The sequence below is a fragment of the Gigantopelta aegis genome, chromosome 11 (genome assembly GCF_016097555.1).
Source record: "Gigantopelta aegis isolate Gae_Host chromosome 11, Gae_host_genome, whole genome shotgun sequence".
Classification (NCBI taxonomy): Eukaryota; Metazoa; Mollusca; class Gastropoda; order Neomphalida; family Peltospiridae; genus Gigantopelta; species Gigantopelta aegis.
Window position 1 is genome coordinate 26866517 of NC_054709.1, and position 24290 is coordinate 26890806.

General features: G+C 37.3%; 1 protein-coding gene across 2 annotated transcripts in view; it reads right to left on the minus strand.

Moving 5' to 3' along the window:
* Positions 1 to 323: 323 nt before the first annotated feature.
* LOC121385364 overlaps positions 324 to 24290 on the minus strand; it is a 30447-nt gene continuing 6480 nt past the window's right edge. The window contains exons 2-10 of one of the 2 annotated variants that reach the window (XM_041516022.1): positions 23923 to 24129; positions 18022 to 18158; positions 17261 to 17389; positions 14397 to 14528; positions 12721 to 12945; positions 10426 to 10551; positions 8048 to 8257; positions 3083 to 3158; positions 324 to 1376 (exon numbers count right to left, since the gene is read on the minus strand). In XM_041516022.1, the coding sequence (XP_041371956.1) occupies positions 485 to 1376; positions 3083 to 3158; positions 8048 to 8257; positions 10426 to 10551; positions 12721 to 12945; positions 14397 to 14481 (1614 nt within the window). In that variant the 5' untranslated portion in view covers positions 14482 to 14528; positions 17261 to 17389; positions 18022 to 18158; positions 23923 to 24129 and the 3' untranslated portion in view covers positions 324 to 484. Of the gene's footprint in view, positions 1377 to 3082; positions 3159 to 8047; positions 8258 to 10425; positions 10552 to 12720; positions 12946 to 14396; positions 14553 to 17260; positions 17390 to 18021; positions 18159 to 23922; positions 24130 to 24290 lie in introns of those variants that run through there. The other variant, XM_041516023.1, reaches the window with a different exon arrangement.

Below are 24290 nucleotides of genomic sequence, written 5' to 3' on the forward strand. Positions count from 1 at the left end.
CTGGCCACCTTGTGAGATAAGAATGTACCGGCAGTTAACACAACCACGTCAATGTTTACCACACAGAACATCATACTCGAGTGTCTTTTGAAGCGAAATGGAACAAGCCATTGAAGGAAAGGAAGGAAGGAAATGTTTTATTTAACGACGCATTCAACACATTTTATTTACGGATTTATGGCGTCAGACATATGGTTAAGGACCACTCATATATAGAGGAAACCCGCTGTCGCCACTTCATGGGCTACGCTTTTCGATTAGCAGCAAGGGATATTTTATATGCACCATCCCACAGACAGAATAGTACATACCACGACCTTTGTTACACCAGTCGTGGTGCACTGGCTGGAACGAGAAATAGCCCAGTGGGTCCACTGACGAGGATCGATCACAGACCGACCACGCATCAAGCGAGCGCTTTACCAGTGGGCACCGTCCAGCCCCATAGCCATCAAATTGACTAGTTTCAGTCACGCATGTTATGTCACTTATGGGGAAACCTGTAGTTAGCATATTCGCTTTCGCCTTCGCGATCTTCTACGTCATCCCCAACGTCCTTGACATCACCAACATTGTAATACGTGTCATCAGGTGCTTTCTCTATATGGTTGTAATCGTCATCAGAAAAGTGTGACGTCACAATACTGTCTGTTGAATCATAAGTATCGGCGCCACTGCCTTTCGAATCTATGTGGTTATAAACGTCTGCAGAAGCTGCTGAAGTCATGTGACCAGCAGGGACATCGAAGGTCTTCCCTACATGACTATACTCATCACCAACAATGTTTGACGTTGCAACGGTGTCTGCTGTATCATAAGTGTCGCCACCGCTGCCTTTAGAATCTATATGGTTATAAATGTCTTTATTGGCTGTTGAAGTCTTGTGATCTCCAGGGGCATCGTGAATACGATTGTCAGATTTGAGGTCATCTTCTAAATGATCGTACACGGAACCACTGCTGGCGCTAATCGTACGTTGAGGTATGGTTGATAAGCCCTTGTATCTGCCTTCTGTGATCCGATCCGTGGATCCTTTATCGTCAGCTCTCCTGTCCTGAGGAATGCCATCATCATTTGCCATTTCATATATTTCATCTTTAGGCTCTGAAGCAGCAGCTATTTCATCCGTCTGCAATACTTCATAATTGACGTCATTCTCAATTTCATAGATCACGTGGCCAGCTGACTCGTTCTTGACCTTTGCTGCTTTTTCAGTTTTACATGCCTCCTCAAACTCGTATTCTGATAATGGTGACGAAGCAACACAATAGATGGGGTTGTCGTTTTGGTTTGAGATTCGCGGTGACGTTGTGTCAGATTTTATGCGAACACCGGAACCAAGGAGTTTCTTGTCTTTGAAACACAATGCCTTCCTTCTGAAAAACAAAAGACATTCATATTAAAGTTTGACACACACACACACACACACACACACACACACATATATGAGAAAGAGAGAGAGAGAGAGAGAGAGAGAGAGAGAGAGAGAGAGAGAGAGAGAGAGAGAGAGAGATATGGAGAACTCTATACTCATGATTTATTTTAGATATTCATATTCTATATATATATATTTATTTATAGATATATATACACACACATATATAGTATTATATATATATGTATATATATATATATATATATATATATATATATATATATATATATATATATATATACACATATATAGTATTTATATTCGTGACGTTTATGTCGATGGATACGCTGCAGGTAGGAGATTTAGCCACACATGTTACTATTGTCGTCTATGGGATTTAATTTGTTAGTATACACCCCATAGATATATATATACGATACTTATGGCATATCACAACAGTATACATGGATATTTAAAAATCCTATGATATATGACGTTAACAGTGTAGGGGTGGGAATTGGTGAACTGTAAAAAAAGAGGAAATCTAGAGGAGTCCCGGAAATTCTTGAAATCCTAGGTTAAAATCTGTGCCATCTGACACATTTTGGAGGAAAGGACGATTAAAATGCGAGGAAACGCAATGTTCCATGAGAGGAAAACCGCTGATCCGAAAACAGCTGATCCGCCCCCCCCCCCCCCCCCCCCCCCCCCCCCCCCCCCCCCCCCCCCCCCCCCCCCCCCCCCCCCCCCCCCCCCCCCCCCCCCCCCCCCCCCCCCCCCCCCCCCCCCCCCCCCCCCCCCCCCCCCCCCCCCCCCCCCCCCCGCAGTGAGAAATGGAAGTAAATTCTAAGAAATTCAATTGTATGTTGAATTTGTTTCTAAATGTGTCATGGGTTAAAAACTTACCCTATTCATCCATTAGATTTTGAATGCATTTTTTCATATAGTGTTCATAATCATTTATTAACGTAACGGTTTTTACATCAACAATTATTTTACTCCTTGTTTCAAATACTGATTCTAATTATCCGATTGGTTTTGCTGAATTAATCACAAACCATGTAAAACATCTTTCCAGAAACTGTTGTTTTATTTTTCTCCACACGTAATGAGTTTTTATATTAACAAATTTTGAAGCAACTTAAAAAAAAAAAAATACTTCCCATTTTAAATTTGTTGAAAATAATCTGCTTAACTATGTAGATTTTAACGCTATCATAAAACAACCACACAACATATTTAGCATTTTAACACTGCGACTGGGATAGCTTTGGGTTAGAATTTCTCGTTTTAATTTGTCTAGTTTATTTTGCCAGATAAAATTAAAAGCAAGTTTATTTATTGGTTATAATTATTTGCTCAAGTGGGTTCGCCAGTGAAATTAGTAAGTGAATTATTTTAGGGTTGACTAGGGATTTAAAAATGACTATTCTACCTAACACTGCTAACTTTCTGATAGACCAGGGCCCCGTTGCACGAAGCGATCTTAGCACTAAGATCGTATTAAGTGCCCACAGTAGTTATACACTTACAGTGATCTTAGTGTTAAGATCGCTTCATTGATCTTGATTATAGTTTTAATTTCCTTTTTTCATAAATTGTTTTATATTAATTGAACATTTTACCCCTAACATTGCAAAATTGTCTCCACCCCATTGTAATAATTTCCATCTTGCATGGCGATTAACATCTGTAGCGAACACATACCGTTTAATCCAAACAACAGCTACAACAGCGATTAAAACTATTACTGCTATGATTCCGATTGAAACTCCAATTTCAACTGAAAAAAACAACACGAAATATTTATTAGACAACATATCTGATTGGCATAATTTCTTACAGTCCTTTTGACTTACTCTTCGCAACACCTGGTGTGTCAGTTGACAATGGGGTGTGAATTTTCTGCTTTGAAATGTAATTTTTAAAGCTTCAAAAGCTTAATATTTTGTAGTGTTGTCTATATTTGTAGTCTCAACGAATATACATTTCACATTTCCTACATATGCCGTTGAAACACGGCCTGTGTATTAAAAAGGTTTTGTTTCTGTTCTGTCGAAAACACATAGTGAAATTTAAGATCTTATCATCTATCCATTCATCTATCCATCCATGAATCCATCTCTATTTTTCTATCCGTCTGCCTTTCTGTCTTTATGGCTCGCTCTATCTATACTATGTTTGTATGTCTGTATATTATATCTAATAATGTGTATGTATGTCTCTCTGTCTCTCTGTCTGTCTGTCTGCATGGATGCTGTGCCTACCTATTTTTGTCGGTGTCTGTCCCGTTATCTATCGTTTTTAATGTATGTATATTGATTGGAACATAAGAGAATATTGATATTTGAAACCAAATTTAAATGGAGTAGTTATGCTAGGTATAATATGCAAAGATATAACGTGGAATTGAATTTCAATTATCTGGGACTAACTACAGTTACACAGTTAACCAGCTGATACAGTGCATGAATGCCTTGGTTGCACTCAATATTCGGCGTTACTATTTACTATTTATTTAACGACAAAACCGTATCTCTGCACAATGCAGAGTCGAATGGGCATTTAGCAAAATAGTGGCTAGCACCATGAACCTCTATCTAGTGTCTCGTCCACAAGAGGACAGCCAGTCCCGAGGAGATTGTTTACTGAACAATACATCCCTCTTGCTCCGCCACAAAGAACACTGTCATTCCCAGACCAGTTTATGAAACCAAAACTACGCATTTATCAGCGTCTGTGTAATGCTACTAAGGTATTGTATTCAAATAATTGATTATATAATTCGTCGCGTGAGAGCCAGAAGGACGTAAGTGCATAAAAATTCATTTTTAAAAAGCCGAGATAATGAAGGAAAACTGTTTTTCTTGATCAGTAGTTAAGATGTCGAATTTCTTTTAATGACAATGAAAGCTGAACACATTTACGATTTCTTTGTACATTTGCGGTATTTATAGCATATTAGGTGTTTTAGTTATTTGCTTAAATAGTTGTAGTTACGACAATTATTGACTCATTATTGGATTAAATGCGTCACTTACGACCGACAGTAATCAAGTGAATTTGAATATTTATTTTGAAAGAACAATCACTTGTAAAACATTTCAATTTGCAAATCACATATTTATTTTTAAAAAGAGAAAGCTTGTAAATAGAACATATTTAGAAGCAAACATTAAAAAAGGAATACAAGTAGAAGTACGTATTAATAAAATCACCGCTTAAACAAAATATTAAATGAAATTTTTTTAATTTTACTTTTGTTAATAATAATACGATAAATAAAATCAAACTACTCTGTCTCGTGAAATCTTTGTTTTCTTTGACCCACCCCTGATTTTGTCTAAGTCTGGTGCAGGGTTTTTGCCAGAGGGTAAAAAGGTATGGTGCCATACCCAAATATTTTTGCAGAATTGAACTTTTTGACAAAATTAATTACTCTTATCATTACTGTATGATTTTCTTAATCCTAACCCTAAACGTAAACCATTTTCTTTCTAAGGGAGGACCCACCATACCCCTGTTGACTGTGGTTGCATTCAATTCCATAGAGCCACACCCAATAATTTCTATTTGGCAGAAACACTGTGATGGTAGTGCTCCATGTTGGTTGTTTGATGGTGGTGCATCAGAATCAGACAACTTGTCCATACAAAACCTCTTTTTCTAGGCAAGTGTTCGTTCCTGATGAGTCATCAGAAAAGCTGATGTTATGTTGTGTGCAGTGTTCTTTCCGTGTTCTTTGAGCCATGCGAGTCCTTTTGCAGATAGTTCCTGGTTCTGCTACCTCAGGGTGTACTTCACTAGTTTCAAGAATACCTGGTTTATCAGTTAGTGCAACAGACAAACCGGAATAGTTAAGCAAACTGAAGCTGGTATCCTTAGTGAAGAAACTATGTTTAGCAGCCTATTGGCTTGGGATACACCGGGTTCAAGTGAAGCTCATTCAAAGGATATAGGGTTTACATTTCCAATGAGGGTGTGTACTGAATATAAAATCCAGAAGTAGTGAACACTATACCATGTCCACCTGTTGAGTATGCAGTATCCTCCCCATGTTATATTGAGTGAGCAGTAACCCCTACAGCTTCTGCTGTGCGTTGGGTGTACTCTCCGGGTTCTGTTGTGTGTTCAGTGCACATTCCTGGTTTTGTTGTGTATTTGTTGATCTCTCCGGGTTCTGTTGTGTGTCCAGTGAGCTCTCCAGGTTATATTGCGTGTTCGGTGATCTCTCCAGGTTCCGTTGTGTGTCCAGTGATCTCTCCAAGTTCTATTGTGTGTTCAGTGATCTCTCCAGGTTCTGTTGTGTGTCCAGTGATCTCTCCAGGTTCTGTTGTGTGTTCAGTGATCTCTCCAGGTTCTGTTGTGTGTCCAGTAATCTTTCCTGGTTATGTTGTGTGTTGGGTGTACTCTCCGGGTTCTATTGTGAGTTCAGTGCACACTCCTGGTTTTGTTGTATATTTGGTGATCTCTCCGGGTTCTGTTATGTGTCCAGTGGTCTCTCCAGGTTATATTGTGTGTTCAGTGATCTATCCAGATACCGTTGTGTGTCAGGTGATCTCTCCAAGTTCTATTGTGTGTTCAGTGATCCCTCCAGGTTCTGTTGTGTGTCCAGTGGTCTCTCCAGGTTCTACTGTGTTCAGAGATCTCTCCAGGTTATGTATGATGTGTGTTCAGTGATATATCCAGACTATGTTATGTGCAGTGTTTGATTGAGTGTTAAGTGATCAATCCTCCGGTTTCTGTTGCATGTGCTAAATTATTTTCTGGGTCTGTTGTGAGTGCTACGTCATGATCATGGTATGTTATATGTGTGTTCTGTCATGTTCTTCAGGTTCTGTTGAGTGTACTATGCCACGTTCAGGTTCTTTTGTGTGTGCCACGTCATATGCAGGTTTTCTTGTGAGTTCTATGTCATGTTCAGGTTCTGTCGCAAGTGATTGGATAAGGGCCGTGGTATGCGCTGTCCTGTCTGTGGGGAAGTGCATATAAAAGATACCATTCTGCATCAGGAAAAATGTAGTGGGTTTCCTCTGATGACTACGAGTCACAATTACCAAATGTTTGACATCTAATAGCCGATGATTAATTAATCAATGTGCTCTAGTGATGTCATTAAACAGAACAAACAAATAAACTTTCGCCAGTGCTATGTCTCGTTCATTTTCTATGGTGATTATTTTCTCATGTTTAGCTTGTTGCTGTTATGTTCAGGTCTTCTTGTCATTGATGTGCCAAGTTCTGTTGTGTATGTTATATATCATGTTCAGGTCCTGTTGTGTGAGCTATGTCATGTTCATGTCCTGTTGTGTGAACTATGTCATGTTCAGGTCCTGTTATGTGAGCTATGCCATGTTCATGTCCTGTTGTGTGAGCTATATCATGTTCAGGTCCTGTTGTGTGAGCTATATCATGTTCATGTCCTGTTGTGTGAGCTATGTCATGTTCATGTTCTGCTGTGCGTGCTGTGTTGTGTCATGTTCGCGTTCAACATTCTGTTGCAAATATTCGTTAATTGTAAAGTCAATAAAAATTCATAGATCTTGCTGTCGTTTATGTTGAGGCCACATTCACTTTATTCGCCTTTACACTTTACGTCTGATTACACTATCTTCTGTTACTGGACTTTGTCCTGGATAGCTTACAATTGCGTTTGTATGTGCAATATTGTTAATCCATAATGCCTACATTAGGGCAATCCTATAGATCTTCAAAGGCAGCTGACAGACGGAACTTGATCACCGTAACATACAATTAAATACATCCAAAATCAGTGTAATTATGCTTGCACTTTGGTCGTATATGCCACATACAACATTATTATGAATTCAAATTGTTTCTACGGATACAAATTATGTTTGAAACTTTGCTTCGATTAAAAAAACTTCAAAATAGATATTTGTTTTTCAAGACAATTCACCAAAACATGTTTATTATTATAATTATGGTGCATACAAAATTGCAAACCATACCAACATTAATGTTACTGCAATTCCTATTTATATATACAGACACGATTCTTGTCTGTTGCCAAATGGTTCGTTGAATGCAGTATCAATTTTTTTTCCCATATTAGACCGGGCTCTCACAACGACAAAAGTTATATTATTTTTAGGATTCAAGCACATAAAAATATTGACATAATGTACGCTCTATTGTACTTCGCATTTGTAATTTCTATCACAAACCGATAACAATGAATGTATATGGATCGTATTTGGCACATACGACCTATGTCAGACATAGTTATATAACGAACTGTATTTAAAATGGGTGTATCTACCACATACGACCAGTCGTGTTCACACAATGGACAGCAAGTAAATCGTAGGAAAGTCGTACGTGTCAGTTACGTCTATTTTCGTGCAAATTGGTATCTGTGATTCACTTACGACCATTTAAATCCTTCAGTATAAGCGATGCTATTAGGGACACAGCTACAATTTTTTGTGACAATATGTAATCGGGGATGGCGATTCCAAATATGCAAAAAGACGTTTTAGGTCGTATCTGCCACTTACGACCTTTTAGCTCTCACGCGACGAATTATGGCTTTGTAATTTTCCGATAGACATATCTAATGTCTTTGATATAAATAAACAAGTAATACCCAGTTGTTCGCAAAAGGTGAGACTATTTCTTTCTAAGAGTCTCTATAAAATTATCACATACCGGAATCATCAGCTGAAGAATTGTCATTCGGCTGGAAGGTGTTCGTTCGTCTGCTCTTGGTGACTTTTGGTGTCATTGTTGAATCACTTGTAGACGTCATTTCAGAAATATTCCAAGTGGTGGAACTCGATGCAGTTCTAGGTGTTGGTGATGTCGTGGTTGTAGACGTTGTAGAGGTTTGTGTTGTTGTTGTTGTGGTTGTGACTTTGTCTGAAAGTTTATAAATATCATCATGGTCAAAATGGAACACCTGCAGACTGTGCTCAAAGTATACTGAGATAAAAGCGGAAACGTATATTAACACTTGTCATTGTATACTTCGTTATCGATTACATACGTACTACATTGCCTATGGGCTCCCATCTTTGTAGGAGGGCAGGCTGGTTTTTGCCCGAACATTTATCCATAACGCATTTTTACTTGGATTACAACTAATTTTGCGAGTAGAATGATGGAAATACATGGTAAAAAAGGTCTCAGACTAGCACATTTTGCCCCAATACTTCTATAATGTTTGTCCGAATTTGAGATTTTGCTTCTGCACTATGGGGGGGGGGGGGGGGGGGGGGGGATGCTGCCCCCTATCTCGTACGCTTATGGTCGATTATAATAGTGATCAATCGATCAATAGTGATCAATGTGATGACTGACTACGGAGTCATTGATTGATTATCGGCTAATAAACGTTTACTGTAATAATTCCTATAATCATTATATACTTTTACCATTCCTCACCGGAACTGTACTGACAAATACTTACTGTGTCGCTATTATAATTTTATTGTAATTACCCCCAATTTAGTCTTGAACGCCAGTCTTAAGCCGTCAGCTATCATGTGGCAACTTGTATGTTTCATTTATTTGATCTGAACTATTTATTATTTATAATGCAAAATAAATATAGCAATACTCACACAAGAAATTAATTAAAGATTATTTAAGAATAATTGTTGGGTTGTTTTTTTTTGTGTTGTTTTTTTTTTTTTTGGGGGGGGGGTGTGTGTGTGTGTGTGTGTGTGTGTGTGTGTGTGTGTGTGTGTGTGTGTGTAAATTGCTAAATATCAGATATAATTTGTTCTATTGATTTAAATTATTGCATATTGAACTGAGGTATAAATAATGTAATAAAATGTGTAGTGGTTTGAACGAAACATGTTCCACGATGACATTGCGCGCAATCAATACATCGAATGTGTGTGTGTTTGGGGGGGGGGGGGGGGTTCTTGTTGTTTTTTGTGTGGTTTTCTGGGTGGGTTTTTTTAGGGGTGAGGTTTCGTCCAATACGTAAATACATGCACGTATATGTAAAGGAACTTGTTCTCAGTTTAATATATAAATAATTACTTCATCGTTTGGATTGTGTTTTTCAATTTTGTTAGGGGTTTTTTTCCATTGTTTTGTTTTATTTGTAGATTAATTGTATTCAGGTTTTTGTGTTTTATTTGTAGATTAATTGTATTCAGGTTTTTGTGTTTTATTTGTTTGTTTGTTTTATTTTGGGGTTAATTTCGTTTTGTCTGCAGAACATTGAGATAGCCGCGATTATCATCCATAATGTATTTTGTATTTTTATATTTTCGTTAAAATAATAATTATTTTCAGGGCCGTAGCTAGGATTTGTTGTGTGTGTGTGTGTGTGTGTGAAATTTTGAAATCTAAAGGCTCTGAAATACTATTTTACAGACATTACAGGGAGGTTACATACTTAAAATGTCTTTTATTAACTTGTTTGGAACTTGAAATTTCTAATATAATTCACCTACTAGGTATTTCAAAACATGTATATATATATATATATATATATATATATATATATATAAACATGTAGGCAATATATATATATATATACAGAACTTCACATACGTTGTTTTCGCTTCCTATTTATTGCAGGAGTTTATTTTGCGCAAGAATGTAAAGCACGAGACCGCGAAAACAACGTATGTGAAGGCGTGCGCTATAACAGCTTGTTCTGAATGTGCATGTAAAGCTCTATGACCTGAACAAACGTATGTGAAGTTCTGTATTTATTGCATACCTTCTTTTATTTTTTACAAAAACGGGTTTTTTAATTTAACGTCATAACAACACTTTGTTAAATCTATGATCAAAACTCCTTTCATGGATTTACGTAACGTTGAGAATCTTACTCTGCGGCAGCCTTGTGTATATGGTGTCAGTAAATAAAAGGCGCTAACTGCAGTAAAAATTAAAAAAAAGAAATTCCCCATTTAAAAGTTCCGGTCTAGATATATGCGATATGAAATAAATTACCACACAGTTTCAAAATGTCTTTATCACTATAGTAAGACTGAATAGGTATGTAAAAAACATGCGTATATTACTGGCATACTGATTCACAAGGTCGTTGTTTTACTTACAATGTTCACACGCGGTATAATAGTAGGACGTGCATTCCACGATACTGTACCAATATGATTCATTTCTAAACCACACAAGACAGTCGTGACGATTGGTGTTCGGTTTTATCGTTGAATCCAGTGAGCCTGTAAAATGAATTTGTTTTTCTAAGAACACACAATAACATTGTTTAATCTAAGCCAAGTTCGGTGACGCAGTGGTTACGCCATCTGACTACAGGTTCACGGCCAGGTATCGGCTCCCACCCAGATCGAGTTCTTAAGGGCTCAGTGGGTAGGCGTAAGGCCACTTACACCCTCTTTTATCTCACTAACCACTAACCAACTAACAACTAACTCACTGTCCTGGGCCCCGTTTCACAAAGCGACCTTAGCGCTAAGATCACCTTAAGTGCATATGTTAGCTGTGCAGTTACGGTGATCGTAGGGCTAATATCGCTTCGTGGAACGGGGCCCTGGATCTTAATTGGATATAAGCACGAAAATAAGTTGAAATGAAAATGAAATGTTTTAAATCTGTGGTAATTAAGTGTCTGTCACATGGTAACTGTGGTATTTTATTCAAAGTATGAACGAAGAAAAGAAAAAGTGTGTTTTGTTCCACGACACCACTAGAGCACATTGATTAATTAATCATCGGCTATTGGGTGTCAAACAAGAAAAGAAATGTATATTTTTATCGACTCCCCAGCACAACTTTTAATCAGCTGATGTTAAGGGTTTGACATTTCCTAAGAAGTGGCAGTTCTTCTATAGACATGACATGACAGCAATCAGTACCTTGAAAAAAAATTATGTCCCTTTGACTCTGCCTTGTGCAGAGATTTGAATTCTGATTATGTTATTGTCGTTCAGATATATGATGATTCCTACTTTTAGAGTACCAGTTAACTGGGCGTGTGAGTCCACTGCCACATATGCATGTAGACCACACCTTTCGAGGGGCGGGACGTTGCCCAGTGGTAAAGCGCTCGCTTGATGTGCGGTCAGTCTAAGATCGATACCCGTCGGTGAGCCCATTGGGCTATTTCTCGTTCCAGCCGGTGCACCACGACTGGTATATCAAAGGCCGTGGTATGTGCTACCCTGTCTGTGAGATGGTGAATATAAAAGATCCTTTGCAACTAATGGAAAAAAAATGTTACTGGGTTTCCTCTCTAAAACTATATGTCAAAATTACCAAATGTTTGACATCCAATAGCCGATGATTAATAAATCAATGTGCCCTAGAGGTGTAGCTTAAACAAAACAAAGAAACTTTAACACATTTCGATTTGGTAGTGACTAGTACGGAATTTTAAACTACAGTTTCACATACAAAGAACAGCACAATCGAAATAGCCAAAGTAATTGTCCAGAGCAGCGTGCCTGGCAAAATTTCACAAAACATTGTACCTTTATGTTTACAGCCATATGTTTACAAGTATTTAGTATCTGCTAATATATCGCAACACAAATGTGGAAGATGGATCACGGGTTGGGACAAAACTAAACATGAATTATTTGTATTTCTAGCACTATTATTTGTATTACAGTTTTTCAGTCTAAAGTTTCTGTTAATTACAAACGTAGGTTAATAAATCCATCATTAAAAAAATATTTATATAACGATGAATTCAAATATATATAAAACTAATTTTGTATCGCCTTGACGGTAATAGCGTGATCCATATTCCATGTGTACGTAATTCCCTGTGTGAAATAGTACAAACCACGTGTTAACCGTATGGATGGATATAAACGAGCAAATCAAATTGAACAAAACAGGAAAGGAAGATGATGAATTAATCCATTCATGACAATCAATCAAAATATAAGTAGTCCATAGGCCAGAACACTAATTGGCCACCTGTATTCTCCAATTATATTATCATTATTATTATTATCCACATAGTTCAAGATATTCAGGGAAATATAATCAGTATGACCCACGTGTGTCATAATGATGTCACGTGCACCACGAATGACGTAATTTTGTGAAGCGACATCATAACTTAATGTGGCTTCCTCAGTGTAAACGTTCATCAAAAACGACGTCATTTCGGAAAATGACATCTTTTCGTCGTCTCTTTTTAGTTATGTTTCAAACGTTTTGACATGGTTCTAGCTTGTTATTCATAAAAAACATAAAATTTTGGATAATGTGGACAATAAAAAAAGTATTAAACTCGTGTCAGGATTCATGTATTACACTCGCTCTCGCTCGGGTAATACAATAATCCTGACACTCGTTTCGTAAAATCAGTACGACACACAAACTCGTTTAATAATCTCTATTTATATTATGATCCATACCATCAATCCATCGCCATTCCCTTTGTCTCCGAAGACCAATCCAATAGTTTTCTTGTTTTCCAAGTAGAAGCTTTTCCAGCGACTTCACCGAATTGTCTGTTAACTTTGACAGTTGGCTTCCGCATGCCTTATCTGCATTTTGCCATGTGCGTTTCTGCCGCGACTTTTTGGATATACAGATATTGGCACGACATGTCTTACGTCTGATAGAACTAAACTGGTCTTCTGTTATAAAGAAAGAACAAATGAAAAGTATAGCTATTAATATTTATATAGCGGAATTCAACAAAATGAATTAAGGGCCAATGATATTTTCTGCATTTTGCTTTTAAGTACAGAAATTTGTTTTGTTTAACGACATCACTGGAGCACATTGATTTATCAATCTACGGCTATTGGATGTCAAACATTTGGTAATTTTTACACAGTCTTAGAAAGAAAACCCGCTAAATATTCCCATCAGTAGCAAAAGATCTTTTATATGCACCATCCCACAGTATAGAACATACCACGGCCTTTGATATACCAGCCGTAGTGCATTGGCTGGAACGAGAAATAACCAAATAGGCCCATCGACGGGGATCGATCCTAAACCGACCGCGTAATAAGCGAGCGCTTTGCCACTAAGCTACGCCCCCATCCCACGACGGGGATCGATGCTACACCGATAGCGCATCGGACGAGCGCTTTAGCACTGAGCTGCGACCCGCCTTTCGTTGTAAGGTGTCGACGTTTTAGCATGGACTTATAAACATAATGATTTAAACACTTTAGTAAATAAAATGACAAATATCGTTATGAACCAACGAAAAAATGTTGTTTTGTTTAACGACACCACTAGAGCACATTGATTTATTTATCATCGGCTATTGGATGTCAACCATTTGGTAATTCTAATAGTCTTAGTGAGGTAACCCGCTACATTTTTTTTCCATTAGTAGCAAGAAATCCTTTATATGCACCATCCAACAGACAGGATAGCACATACTACGGCCGTTGGTATACTGAACTAACGAATGCGCATTTCGGTAGTGCAGGATTTTTGAATGTATCTCAGTCAAATATTACTGAAACAATGTTTAGCAGTAATCTGTGATAACAACTTACTAAAATACATTGACATTAATAAAGAATTACAACAATGCCTACTAATTTTGTTGAGGAAATGTAACAAATAATCAACATAATTATATTATATTAAAAATAATCATTCTGATTCTCGTTGCAATCTCTTCAGATACAAATATTACTTTAGGTTTATAAGCTATGATAACAAATAAAAAAATCTGTATGAATGTGAACCATGTTGCGATGTTCATGGTAGTGGTTAATAATGATGATGACGATGCTTCTGCTGCTGCTGCTGATGATGATGATGATGATGATTACGCCGATAATATAATAGTAGTAAAGGATGATATTGATAGATAATATTGTTGGTTATGATGAATGGTAATGATAATGACGACGATGACGAATATAGTAATAGTGGTGGTGGTTCAGATGATGATGATCATGATGACACAACGGCAGTGGTGGTTGTGGTGATGAAGGCGATGATGATGATGATGATGGCGGTGGATAATATTGTTATGATGATAATGATGATATATGATAATGATAAAGACGATGATAATGATATTGAAGAGAAAGAAGTACAACAAATAACATCATACTTGCACACACGCGATGGGCCGTCGATTTGACGCAGTCTTTAAATGATAACTGAATGCCTTGGTTGTATTTCACGTATCCACACATCTCCGTTTCTGCGTCGTTGTGAACGAATACCACAGATTCAGGAAGGGCTGCAACAATATTAAGACAAAGTTAAAGTTTGTTTTGTTTAACGACATCACTATAACACATTGATTAATCAACCATCGGCTATTGGATGTCAAACATTTGGTAACACTGACATTCTTAGAGAGAGAACCCGCTACATTCTTTCAATAGTATCAAGGGATCTTTTATATGCACTTTCCCACAGACAGGAAAGCACATACCACAGCCTTTATCCAGTTGTGGTGTACTGGTTGGAACGAAAAAACAACAACAATCAGTTGAATGGATCCACTGAGGTGGTTCGATCCTGCGACACAAGCACCTCAGACGAACACAACCGAAGTGAGTTAAATCCCGCCCCTGTTAATAAGGCAAAGGCTGTTTCTGCGTATCATGACATACAAACAAGACAGACAGACTATACGTGACAATGGGAATCCCCAGAAATATTTCCATAATGCATGTATGTTAGCAGATTTATTGCAATGTATGTTCTACGTATACGGAATAAAAACGGTTATTTTGGTATTTGCTGTTTTTATTAGATATGTTTATGGGAAAATTACTCATTTGATCGATCTACTGTTTTAATAAAATATGTTAGTAGCACTGAATAGACAAAATAGTATTTTAATTCTAAATACAACCAAAACTGTATCAATAGCAAGTATCCCTTTTTGTATACTCGTAAGTACCGTATGATAAAATATTGGTTTAAATTATTGAACACAAAGGATTGTATCTTGTACTCTGCATATGTGGAATTGAAATCAAAATGTGATACAGGTAATAACTGGGCAAGACAAATAAGGCAAATACTGTGTTCATATTAGGTTTATATGAACTGTGGTGTAACCAAGAAGCATTAAACTATAATTTTCATTTGTCATTAATAAAACAGAGAATTATGGACCAGTGTAAGCAAGATCTTAATGGGCTCCTGGACACGTCTATCAAATGTTCATATTTGTATAAATATTTAGTAAAAGAGCTTATTTTACAAAATTACCTGATGAAACCTATTCCAAGTCTATATAAAAAATGCATTACAAAAATAAAATTATCATCACATAGTTTAGCTATTGAAGTTGGTCGCTATCATAACATAAGTAGGCCTAAACGATTGTGTGTCTTGTGTAAAATAGGTGAAATTGAGGACGAGTTTCATGTGATATTATGTTGTCCCTTTTTCAGTGATTATAGAATTTTATATATCAAGAAATATTATAGAATCCATCCATCTATGTTTAAATTGATAGAATTACTATCAACTAACAATGTAAATGATTTATGTAAATTAGGGAAATATCTGTTCAAAATGTTTAAAAGACGAGAATCAATAGTTAAATAGTCTATATACAGAGTTCTATACAAAAGCATTTATATTCTCCGTGTCCTTTTCATGCCAACACCTTCCATTGTGTCATTGTTGTATATGTATTTGTATGTATGACTGATGAACTGTAAATGTTCACGGTTAATAAATGAATTGAATTGAATTGAAGTAGTTGTAATTAAAAAGGTTCTGTTAAGAAAACGGGTGCATCAGTATTTCTAATATACACACACACAAAAATCGTTAATCACGTTAATCACCCCCGGACATTTTTACAATGACTTATATAAGTGGTGTCATGAAATTACTAACAAAATGAGCTAAGACAATTGAAAGTGATTTGTAACAAGACACTTTTGACAATAAGAAAAACGGAGCAATTGTATTAGATTTGAGATTTTAACCACGCTATTGTTGCATAATCGCCGGTGCTGTTTTACACCAAAAACACATCAGGCCAATTTATGACGCCTGTTCATGCGGGTAACTATACTACAAGTTTAATTAAAAAGTTATCTAGCCAAAAATAAAAAGGAATTGACTGCTTGGCCGAATATTTATAATTTGGTGCATTTTAGAAGACAGTCCCAACAATAAATGCGATCGAACTATTTAATAATACTGGAAAAAAAAGAGGTAATTTTGACATAAAATTTTGAACGAAGGTATAAAATTCCGATCTACATGTATATGTCCACGTGTGTGGCCTCGTTAAGACCGATAAGGGTGCACAACTTGTAGGGACGAGATGGGTTGCATCCCACTAAGAAAACTCCTAGAGTGAAAGATGTGGAAGATGCAGTGCTGTGCGGAAATAGTTCTCCAGAAGCCGGATCCGTCTGAACAAGATAATACCAGACTAGGGTGAAGTCCAGTCGTCATGGTTAGTATAGTGGTGCGGACGGGCCCGGGACTGAACACTGCAAGACAGCCACGTTAAATACCCAAATTTGATGCGTGAACATACTGCATTTTAAAACATAAATGGTCGTTACCGTCACGCACGAACGGTCGCATTCTATCATTACATATTAAATATATTTTCTTGTTTAGAATATTAGTGTCTGTATATTCAATGTGTTTTTGGTCGTCTTAATAGCTCTAAGAAGCCCAAACTGGATTTTGTCTTCAAATATTTTCGTTCGTACGTATTTTTAAGAAATAAAATGAAATTTAACCTTGTACAAATATTAGAACGATCAGAAACACGTTTAATATACAGCCACTAATATTTTATGCAGAAAAATATATTTGATATGTAATTACAATCGTTAAAAAGTCTCTGTTAGTTGATAACATCTTAAAAATTGCAGCAAACTCAGGAATGTTCCTTTAACCTTTTTCCCGGTTTATATACGACATTGCTTGTTTTCCACAGTTATGCTGTAATGGAAACCAAAACCAAAAACAAACAGGTACCCAGTTCATATATAGAGAGAGTGTGTTCACTTCCACAGAATTCCTGATACGTCCCCGGACACCTGACATTGTCCTTCTAATAGAGCTGTCAGTGGCAAACCTTGGCACAGAGCAGTAGCATTGTTTGCCCTGCAATGAAATAAACATATTACAATTAACATGATAAATTTAAAAATATTGTCTTTAAAACAAATCTGTATTTACGTAACAAATTTTATTAGGAATATGTGAGAACCAAGGGTCGTAGCTAGCCTATAAAATGTGGGGTGGTAGTGTAAAAAGAATCAAAACACTAAATAGGCACTTTAAACAAAAAAGGGCATTTTCGGGGGGGGGGGGGTGGGTGTCTGGGGGTGCAACTCCCTTTCGACCCTATTCTGGGTATGGTCCTGAACCTAAGTTACTATTCACCAAATTTGGGAAAAGACAGAAATGACACTTAAACCAGAATAATAATAAATATGTTTATAATAATAATAATAATAATAAATAATAATGATCATAATAATCATAATGATGATGATGCTAATGATAATTATAATCATTGTGTGATGATGATGATGATGATGATGATGATGACAACAACAACTTCAGTAATAATAATATTAAATATTTTTCGTACTTATCTGGTAGGATAACTTACACCCCGTGCCCCCCCCCCCCCCCCCCTCCCCCCCACTGGGTACTTCTCTATCCCCCTAAATTCGGATGCGTATGTAAAATATGTGTTTTCGATCGTGTATGTATGTTTTTGTGCATACCCGTAAACCTATTCTTCTTGTTTTACACTGGTGATAACACGAAAACGCGTTGTTCTTCGCTATTGTCTTGTGCGATGTATTGGCGAACGTGGACGCGTCCAGATCTTCGGTGTGCCGGAACAGTGTCGTGTTATCACCTGCAACAGCAGCAGAACAGTATAGTTATTATCTTGCATAATATCGTATGTCGCATTTTCCTTGATCTAGGAGCTAGTATACTAAAGGTCAATTCACACTTTGATAGCCAACCTCATGCAAAACTGATTTTTTTTATTACGAAGACGAAAAAGCGTTGCATGAACGCGCACTAAAATATAATATGAACTGTGTTAAAATCATACTGAATTCACTGAAAAATAAGGATTAGGTTTGAACAGAAGCAGAACTGGGCGAGTCGACTACTCGCCAACAAGAGTCGACAGTGAAGTATAATTTATCTAGCTTAAGAATGGAAGAACGCACTACCCTAAATATGAACGACAAAGCGGTTAACAGTTTCAAGTTTGTTTGTTTTGTTTAACGACACCACTAAAGCACATTGATTAATTAATCATTAGCTATTGGATGTCAAACATTTGGTAATTCTGACACGTGGTCAGAGGAAACCCACTATATTTTTCTTAATGCAGCAAGGGATCTTTCATATGCACTTTTTCCACAGACCACGGCCTTTGACCAGTTGTGGTGCACTGGTTGGAGCGTGAAAACCCCCAATCACTTGAATGGATCCACCGAGGTGGTTCGATCCTGCGATACAAGCACGTGAAGCGAGCGCTCAACCGACTGAGCTAAATCCCGCCCCCGTCAACAATTTCAAAATCGTGCCTCTACACAAGACAGATTCAAAGGAGGTGGAGGGATGAGGTTAGCCCCCCCCCCCCCCCCCCCCCCCCCACAGACACATACAACAAATGAATTGAATATTTTTCATGTTAAAATCAGAATTTTCTGAGGACAAATCTAGTTCAGTCAATAGAGTGCTCGCCTAAGGTGCTTGCGCCTTAGGATCGAACCACCTCAGTGGACCCATTTGCTGATTATTTTATCCCCATCCCATGGTATGCACTGTTCAGTCTGTGGTAAAATGCTTTAAAAAGATCCTTCGCCGTTAATAGTAAAATATGGCGAGTTTCTTCTAAGAATACGAGTCAAAGAAAAAAAGAAAGAAATATTTTATTTAACGACGCACTCAACACATTTTATTTACGGTTATATGGCGTCAGACATATGGTTAAGGACCACACAGAGTTTTGAGAGGAAACCCGCTGTCGCCACTACATGGGCTACTCTTTCCGATTAGCAGCAAGGGATCTCTTATTTGCACTTCCCACAGGCAGGATAGCACAAACCATGGCCTTTGTTGAACCAGTTATGGATCACTGGTCGGTGCAAGTGGTTTACACCTACCCACTGAGCCTTGCGGAGCACTCACTCAGGGTTTGGAGTCGGTATCTGGATTAAAAATCCCATGCCTCGACTGGAATCCGAACCCAGTACCTACCAACCTGTAGACCGATGGCCTAACCACGACGCCACCGAGGCCGGTACGAGTCAAACATGTTTCACATCCACTAGCCGATGATGAATAAATCAGTGTGCTGTGGTGGTGTCTTTAAACAAAACACCGGCCTCGGTGGCATAGTGGTTAGGTAATCGGTCTACAGGCTGATAGGTACTCCGAACCCTGAGTGAGTGCTCCGCAAGGCTCAATGGGTAAACCACTTGCACCGACCAGTGATCTATAACTGGTTCAAGAAAGACCATGCATGGTTTGTGCTATCCTTCCTGTGGGAAGCGCAAATAAAAGATTCCTTGCTGCTAATCGGAAAGAGTAGCCCATGTAGTAGCGACATCGGGTTTCCTCTTAAAAATCTGTGTGGTCCTTAACATTATGTCTGACGCCATATAACCGTAAATAAACTGAGTTGAGTGCGTAGTTAAATAAAACATTTCTTTCTTTCTTTTAAACAAAACACACTTCTTCCTTCTAATAAGCTGCTTTCTTTGGGGTGTCACACTGTATTTTTATCGATTCAGGTGGTTAAAGTGTTTGCTATTATTAAATACTTGCCTGATTTATTTAAGATTTGTGTTATATTATATTACAAGCATATGTCTGTTGTGTTGAAGCGAAAATCAGTGAACACAAAATATTTCATGACAAAGTCCTTCTGCAAGTCGCGAAATAGCGGCCTGCGAAATAGCAAAAAGCAATCCATTTTTAGACCTAACAGGTGAAACTACCGTAGTATCGCACGCCATTTTTCAAAAGTATGTACAATTATGCCATCTGTTATTTAGCTTGTGAATCTATTATATTTTAATTCCAGAATCTTTCAAATATACCTTAAGAGGGCCTTATTTTCTACACACTATAGCAAACCCTTCCCTCACTCCATCTTATTTCCAACAGGCCATGTTTTTCTTAGCACGACATATTTCTTTTGGCCTGCTATTTTTAACAAGTAACAGCAGACCACAGTTTACTTCGTATTTCGAGCCATGCTTCTGCCCCCAACCCAATAAAAGTCACCCCCGTAAACTCAGGGAAATGATGTATACCGCACGCCAATAAACACAGCACGCGGAAAGTCACACGTTATTTCAGGATGCGGTTACAAAAGGTTTACGCTGGTGGACCGGATACGCGTGCCAATAAACCTGACTTAATGCGAGCATGTTACCAGCCTTCCAGTTCATTAAAGTCGCAGATCTCAGTTTCAACCCGTAAAAAATTGACACTAAGTTTGGTTAATCTACAAACATGTAACACATTTGGATAAAGTTACAACAGAGTGAAACAAGAATCTGTGACGTTAAAACAGGCAATATCCTTAAAAATAGACTAGAACTCGAATCAACAAACCGCTACTTCTCAGACACACGTGCGTTTTTTAAAATGTTGAAACGGTGAAATACTATAGTGAGGTGGCTTAGTGACAAAATAGTTACACGGCGGACAAAAGTGTAATTTTTTCACCAAAGCACCACATGGGCCTGTAGATTTAAAAAAGGTCATGCTCCAAAAATTGTGATGACCGGAAGGGTCAAGTATGACGTCATTATGACGTCATGAAGTTGATTTTCTTATAAAACAAAGGCAGTGTCTTAAATACAAATTATCTTTGGATGGCAGACACTGGAAAGGGTCATGGGTGTTTCCAGCTGTGTGCACAGTAACCTTATCCTACACTGAGATGGTAAATTGTGCTCCCTGGTATTGTATCAGGTTGCTAGAAGCTCTTAACAACTTTAGAAAAACAATTTGTCAAACAAAGCAAAGCCTTAAAACCAGTTATAACAGATATATTTGTTATACTAATTATTACATGAAATGTAAGCTATCGTACCAGTTATAACAGATATATTTATTACACTAATTAAACACGAAATGTAAGCTATCAGAGTAAACTGCACCACCTGTAGTGTTGAGCTACTGACTGAATTAATAATCAACCGTTAAGATAAGTTTACTGATTTTTAATACACAGTAATTTAACTAAACAAAATGAATACAGGGCCAGTAACTATATTCGGCATTTTTCTTTAAAAGTTTTCACTCGTTCTAAAGTCTACGTTTTGACATGTTCTAAAACAAAATTATGTTCTTCAAAAACTTAATGATTTAAACAGCAATTTAGAGAGAATAAAATGACAAATATATTTACAATCAACGTGTAATGATTCCTAGCAGAATGCGCATTTTCGTAGGTTTTACAAAAATGCACAAAAATCTCATCGTGTGTAAGATGTTTGCATGCAACATGGGTCATATGTTACTAAAACAATGTTTAGAAGTTATATGTGATTAAAACTTACTAAAATAATATGAAATTAGCAAATAATTTCCACAATTCTACTGTCCATGCAAGTAATACTACTAAAGGTACCTGTGTTGAAACCAAAATCTATTGATTGATATACTTTAAATTGCACATATATGCACTGGCGTATCCAGGTAGCCAGGGATTGGGCACAAGAGGACCTCTTTTTTCACAATACCAACTTTTATAATACATGTCACCCCATAAAATGTGTAAAAGCAGTGCCCTCTATCTCCACTCCACCCCCAATAAACAATCCTGGCTACCCTAATATATATATATATATATATATATATATATATATATATATATATATATATATATATATATATATATATATGGCTAGTGAATTGTTAAAATCACCTATTCCATGTTCCATATTTTTTTAATCCTCAAACTCTAGGCGTTTGGTACTTGTGGATAGTTGTGGAAACTATGGGCAACTATTTTTTTAAATTAGCACCAAGGGATCTTTAATATATGCATCATCCCACAGACAGGATAGTAGGCCTACACATCATGGTCTGTAACACCAGTTGTGAAGCACTGGTTAGAACGAGAAATAGTCCAATAATTACACTAACAGGGATCGATTCTTGACTGACCGTACACCAGGCCAGCGCTTTACTACTGGGCTACGTCCTGCCCCCGGCAAATTAATTTAATTATATTTGTTTCCCCTCTAATACACATAGTAACGATTCAGACTAAAATAAGGGAAAACAACTTTCCTGTTTAACTAGGTTCTCTGTCTCTGTTCAGTTAATATTTTCTTAACTGCGTGTTTCTTCTGTAGAACTAAATGAACTCTGCAATCACTTCTTATTAAACTATTTACATAACCGGCATTTATTCAGCAACTAGTTAACAACACACACATTTTACCACATTCCAGATGTCTAAGAACTAAACACTTCATTATGACGTCATAGGGACCTGTTCCCGTTACCAGATTTTTTGGAGCATGACCTTTTTTCAATCCTTATATCCATGTGGTAGTTTGGCGAAAAAATGGCACTTTTGTCCGCCGTGTAACTATTCTTCCATTTTTTTGTCCTTAAGCCACCTCACTACTAGAACTCGACTCCATAACCGTAATCCCCGTCGGTGGACCCATTGGGCTATTTCTCGTTCAAGCCAGTGCTCCAGAACTGGTGTAACAAAGGCCGTGGTATGTACTATCCTGTCTGTGGGATGGTCCATATAAAAGATCCCTTGCTGCTAATCAAAAAGAGTAGCCCATGAAGTGGCGACAGCGGGTTTCTTCTCTTAATATCTGCGTGGTCCTTAACCATATGTCTGACGTCATATAACCGTAAATAAAATGTGTTGAGTGCGTCGTTAAATAAAACATTTTTTTATTTTTTTCCATAACCGTAAAGCTGTATCCTAACCGGACATGTGTGACCATAACGACAGTCTTCTTTTTAAAATTGTTGTCAACAGTGGAAACCGCCAAGTAAAATATAGGCCTATGTTTGTCGCTGCACATTTATGTTCTTAATTATGGCCTCGTAGTCATAATGAAATTATATAATGAAATATCCATAACATGTGGAATGTGACGACTATGTACATGCCTAAATAAGTATGTATATAACCTTTTGACATATGTGCATTGGTGTAAGTATGTGTGTGTGTGTGTGTGTGTGTGTCTGTGTGTGTGAGTGTGTGTGAGTGTGTATATGTGTGTGTGTGTGTGTGTGTGTGTGTGTGTGTGTGTGTATGTGCCATATAATATATCTTACAGTTTCAGTGCAATCAAAGTATGTGGTATTTTTCAGATCACATACTTTAAGAATTTGACAACTTTGCAAATTAGATGTAAATTAATCAAGGTCACGGCACTAGATTTATTGACATTTAAGCAAACGTACCAGGGTGATAGTCCATAATTGACGTATGCGTTCATAGTCATTAAATAAAAACATTTCAATAGCAATTTTACTGTGAAAACTGTCTAGCGTTCAGAAAACAATAACCTCTCTCTTTCAAAATGAAAACAAAACAAAACAAAAACAAGCAAACAAACAAACAAACTGTAACAACAACAGAACCTATATAAATAATAATATACCTGTCCATGTCCAAGGCGAAAATGTTTCGACTGCTCCAACCCAGTATCGTCTATTGTACACCATGTGGTCCCACACGTTTGAGTTATCAGTCACCAATCTTCCACCTTTGGTATAGCAGCTTGTGTACGCTGCTTCCCAGCTCATTGCTGTTGTAGAAAACGAGTATCTGTTCGTCGTTTGACCAGATGACGAATCAACCCATATACCTGTTGGAGGTAAACATTATATCAAAGGGGGAAACATTATATTACAATTTGTTTAAGAACATTTACCGTTATTAGGTGTTCAACATATACGAATAAGGTTACTTTAACACTTTAGAGAGAGAGAGAGAGAGAGAGAGAGAGAGAGAGAGAGAGAGAGAGAG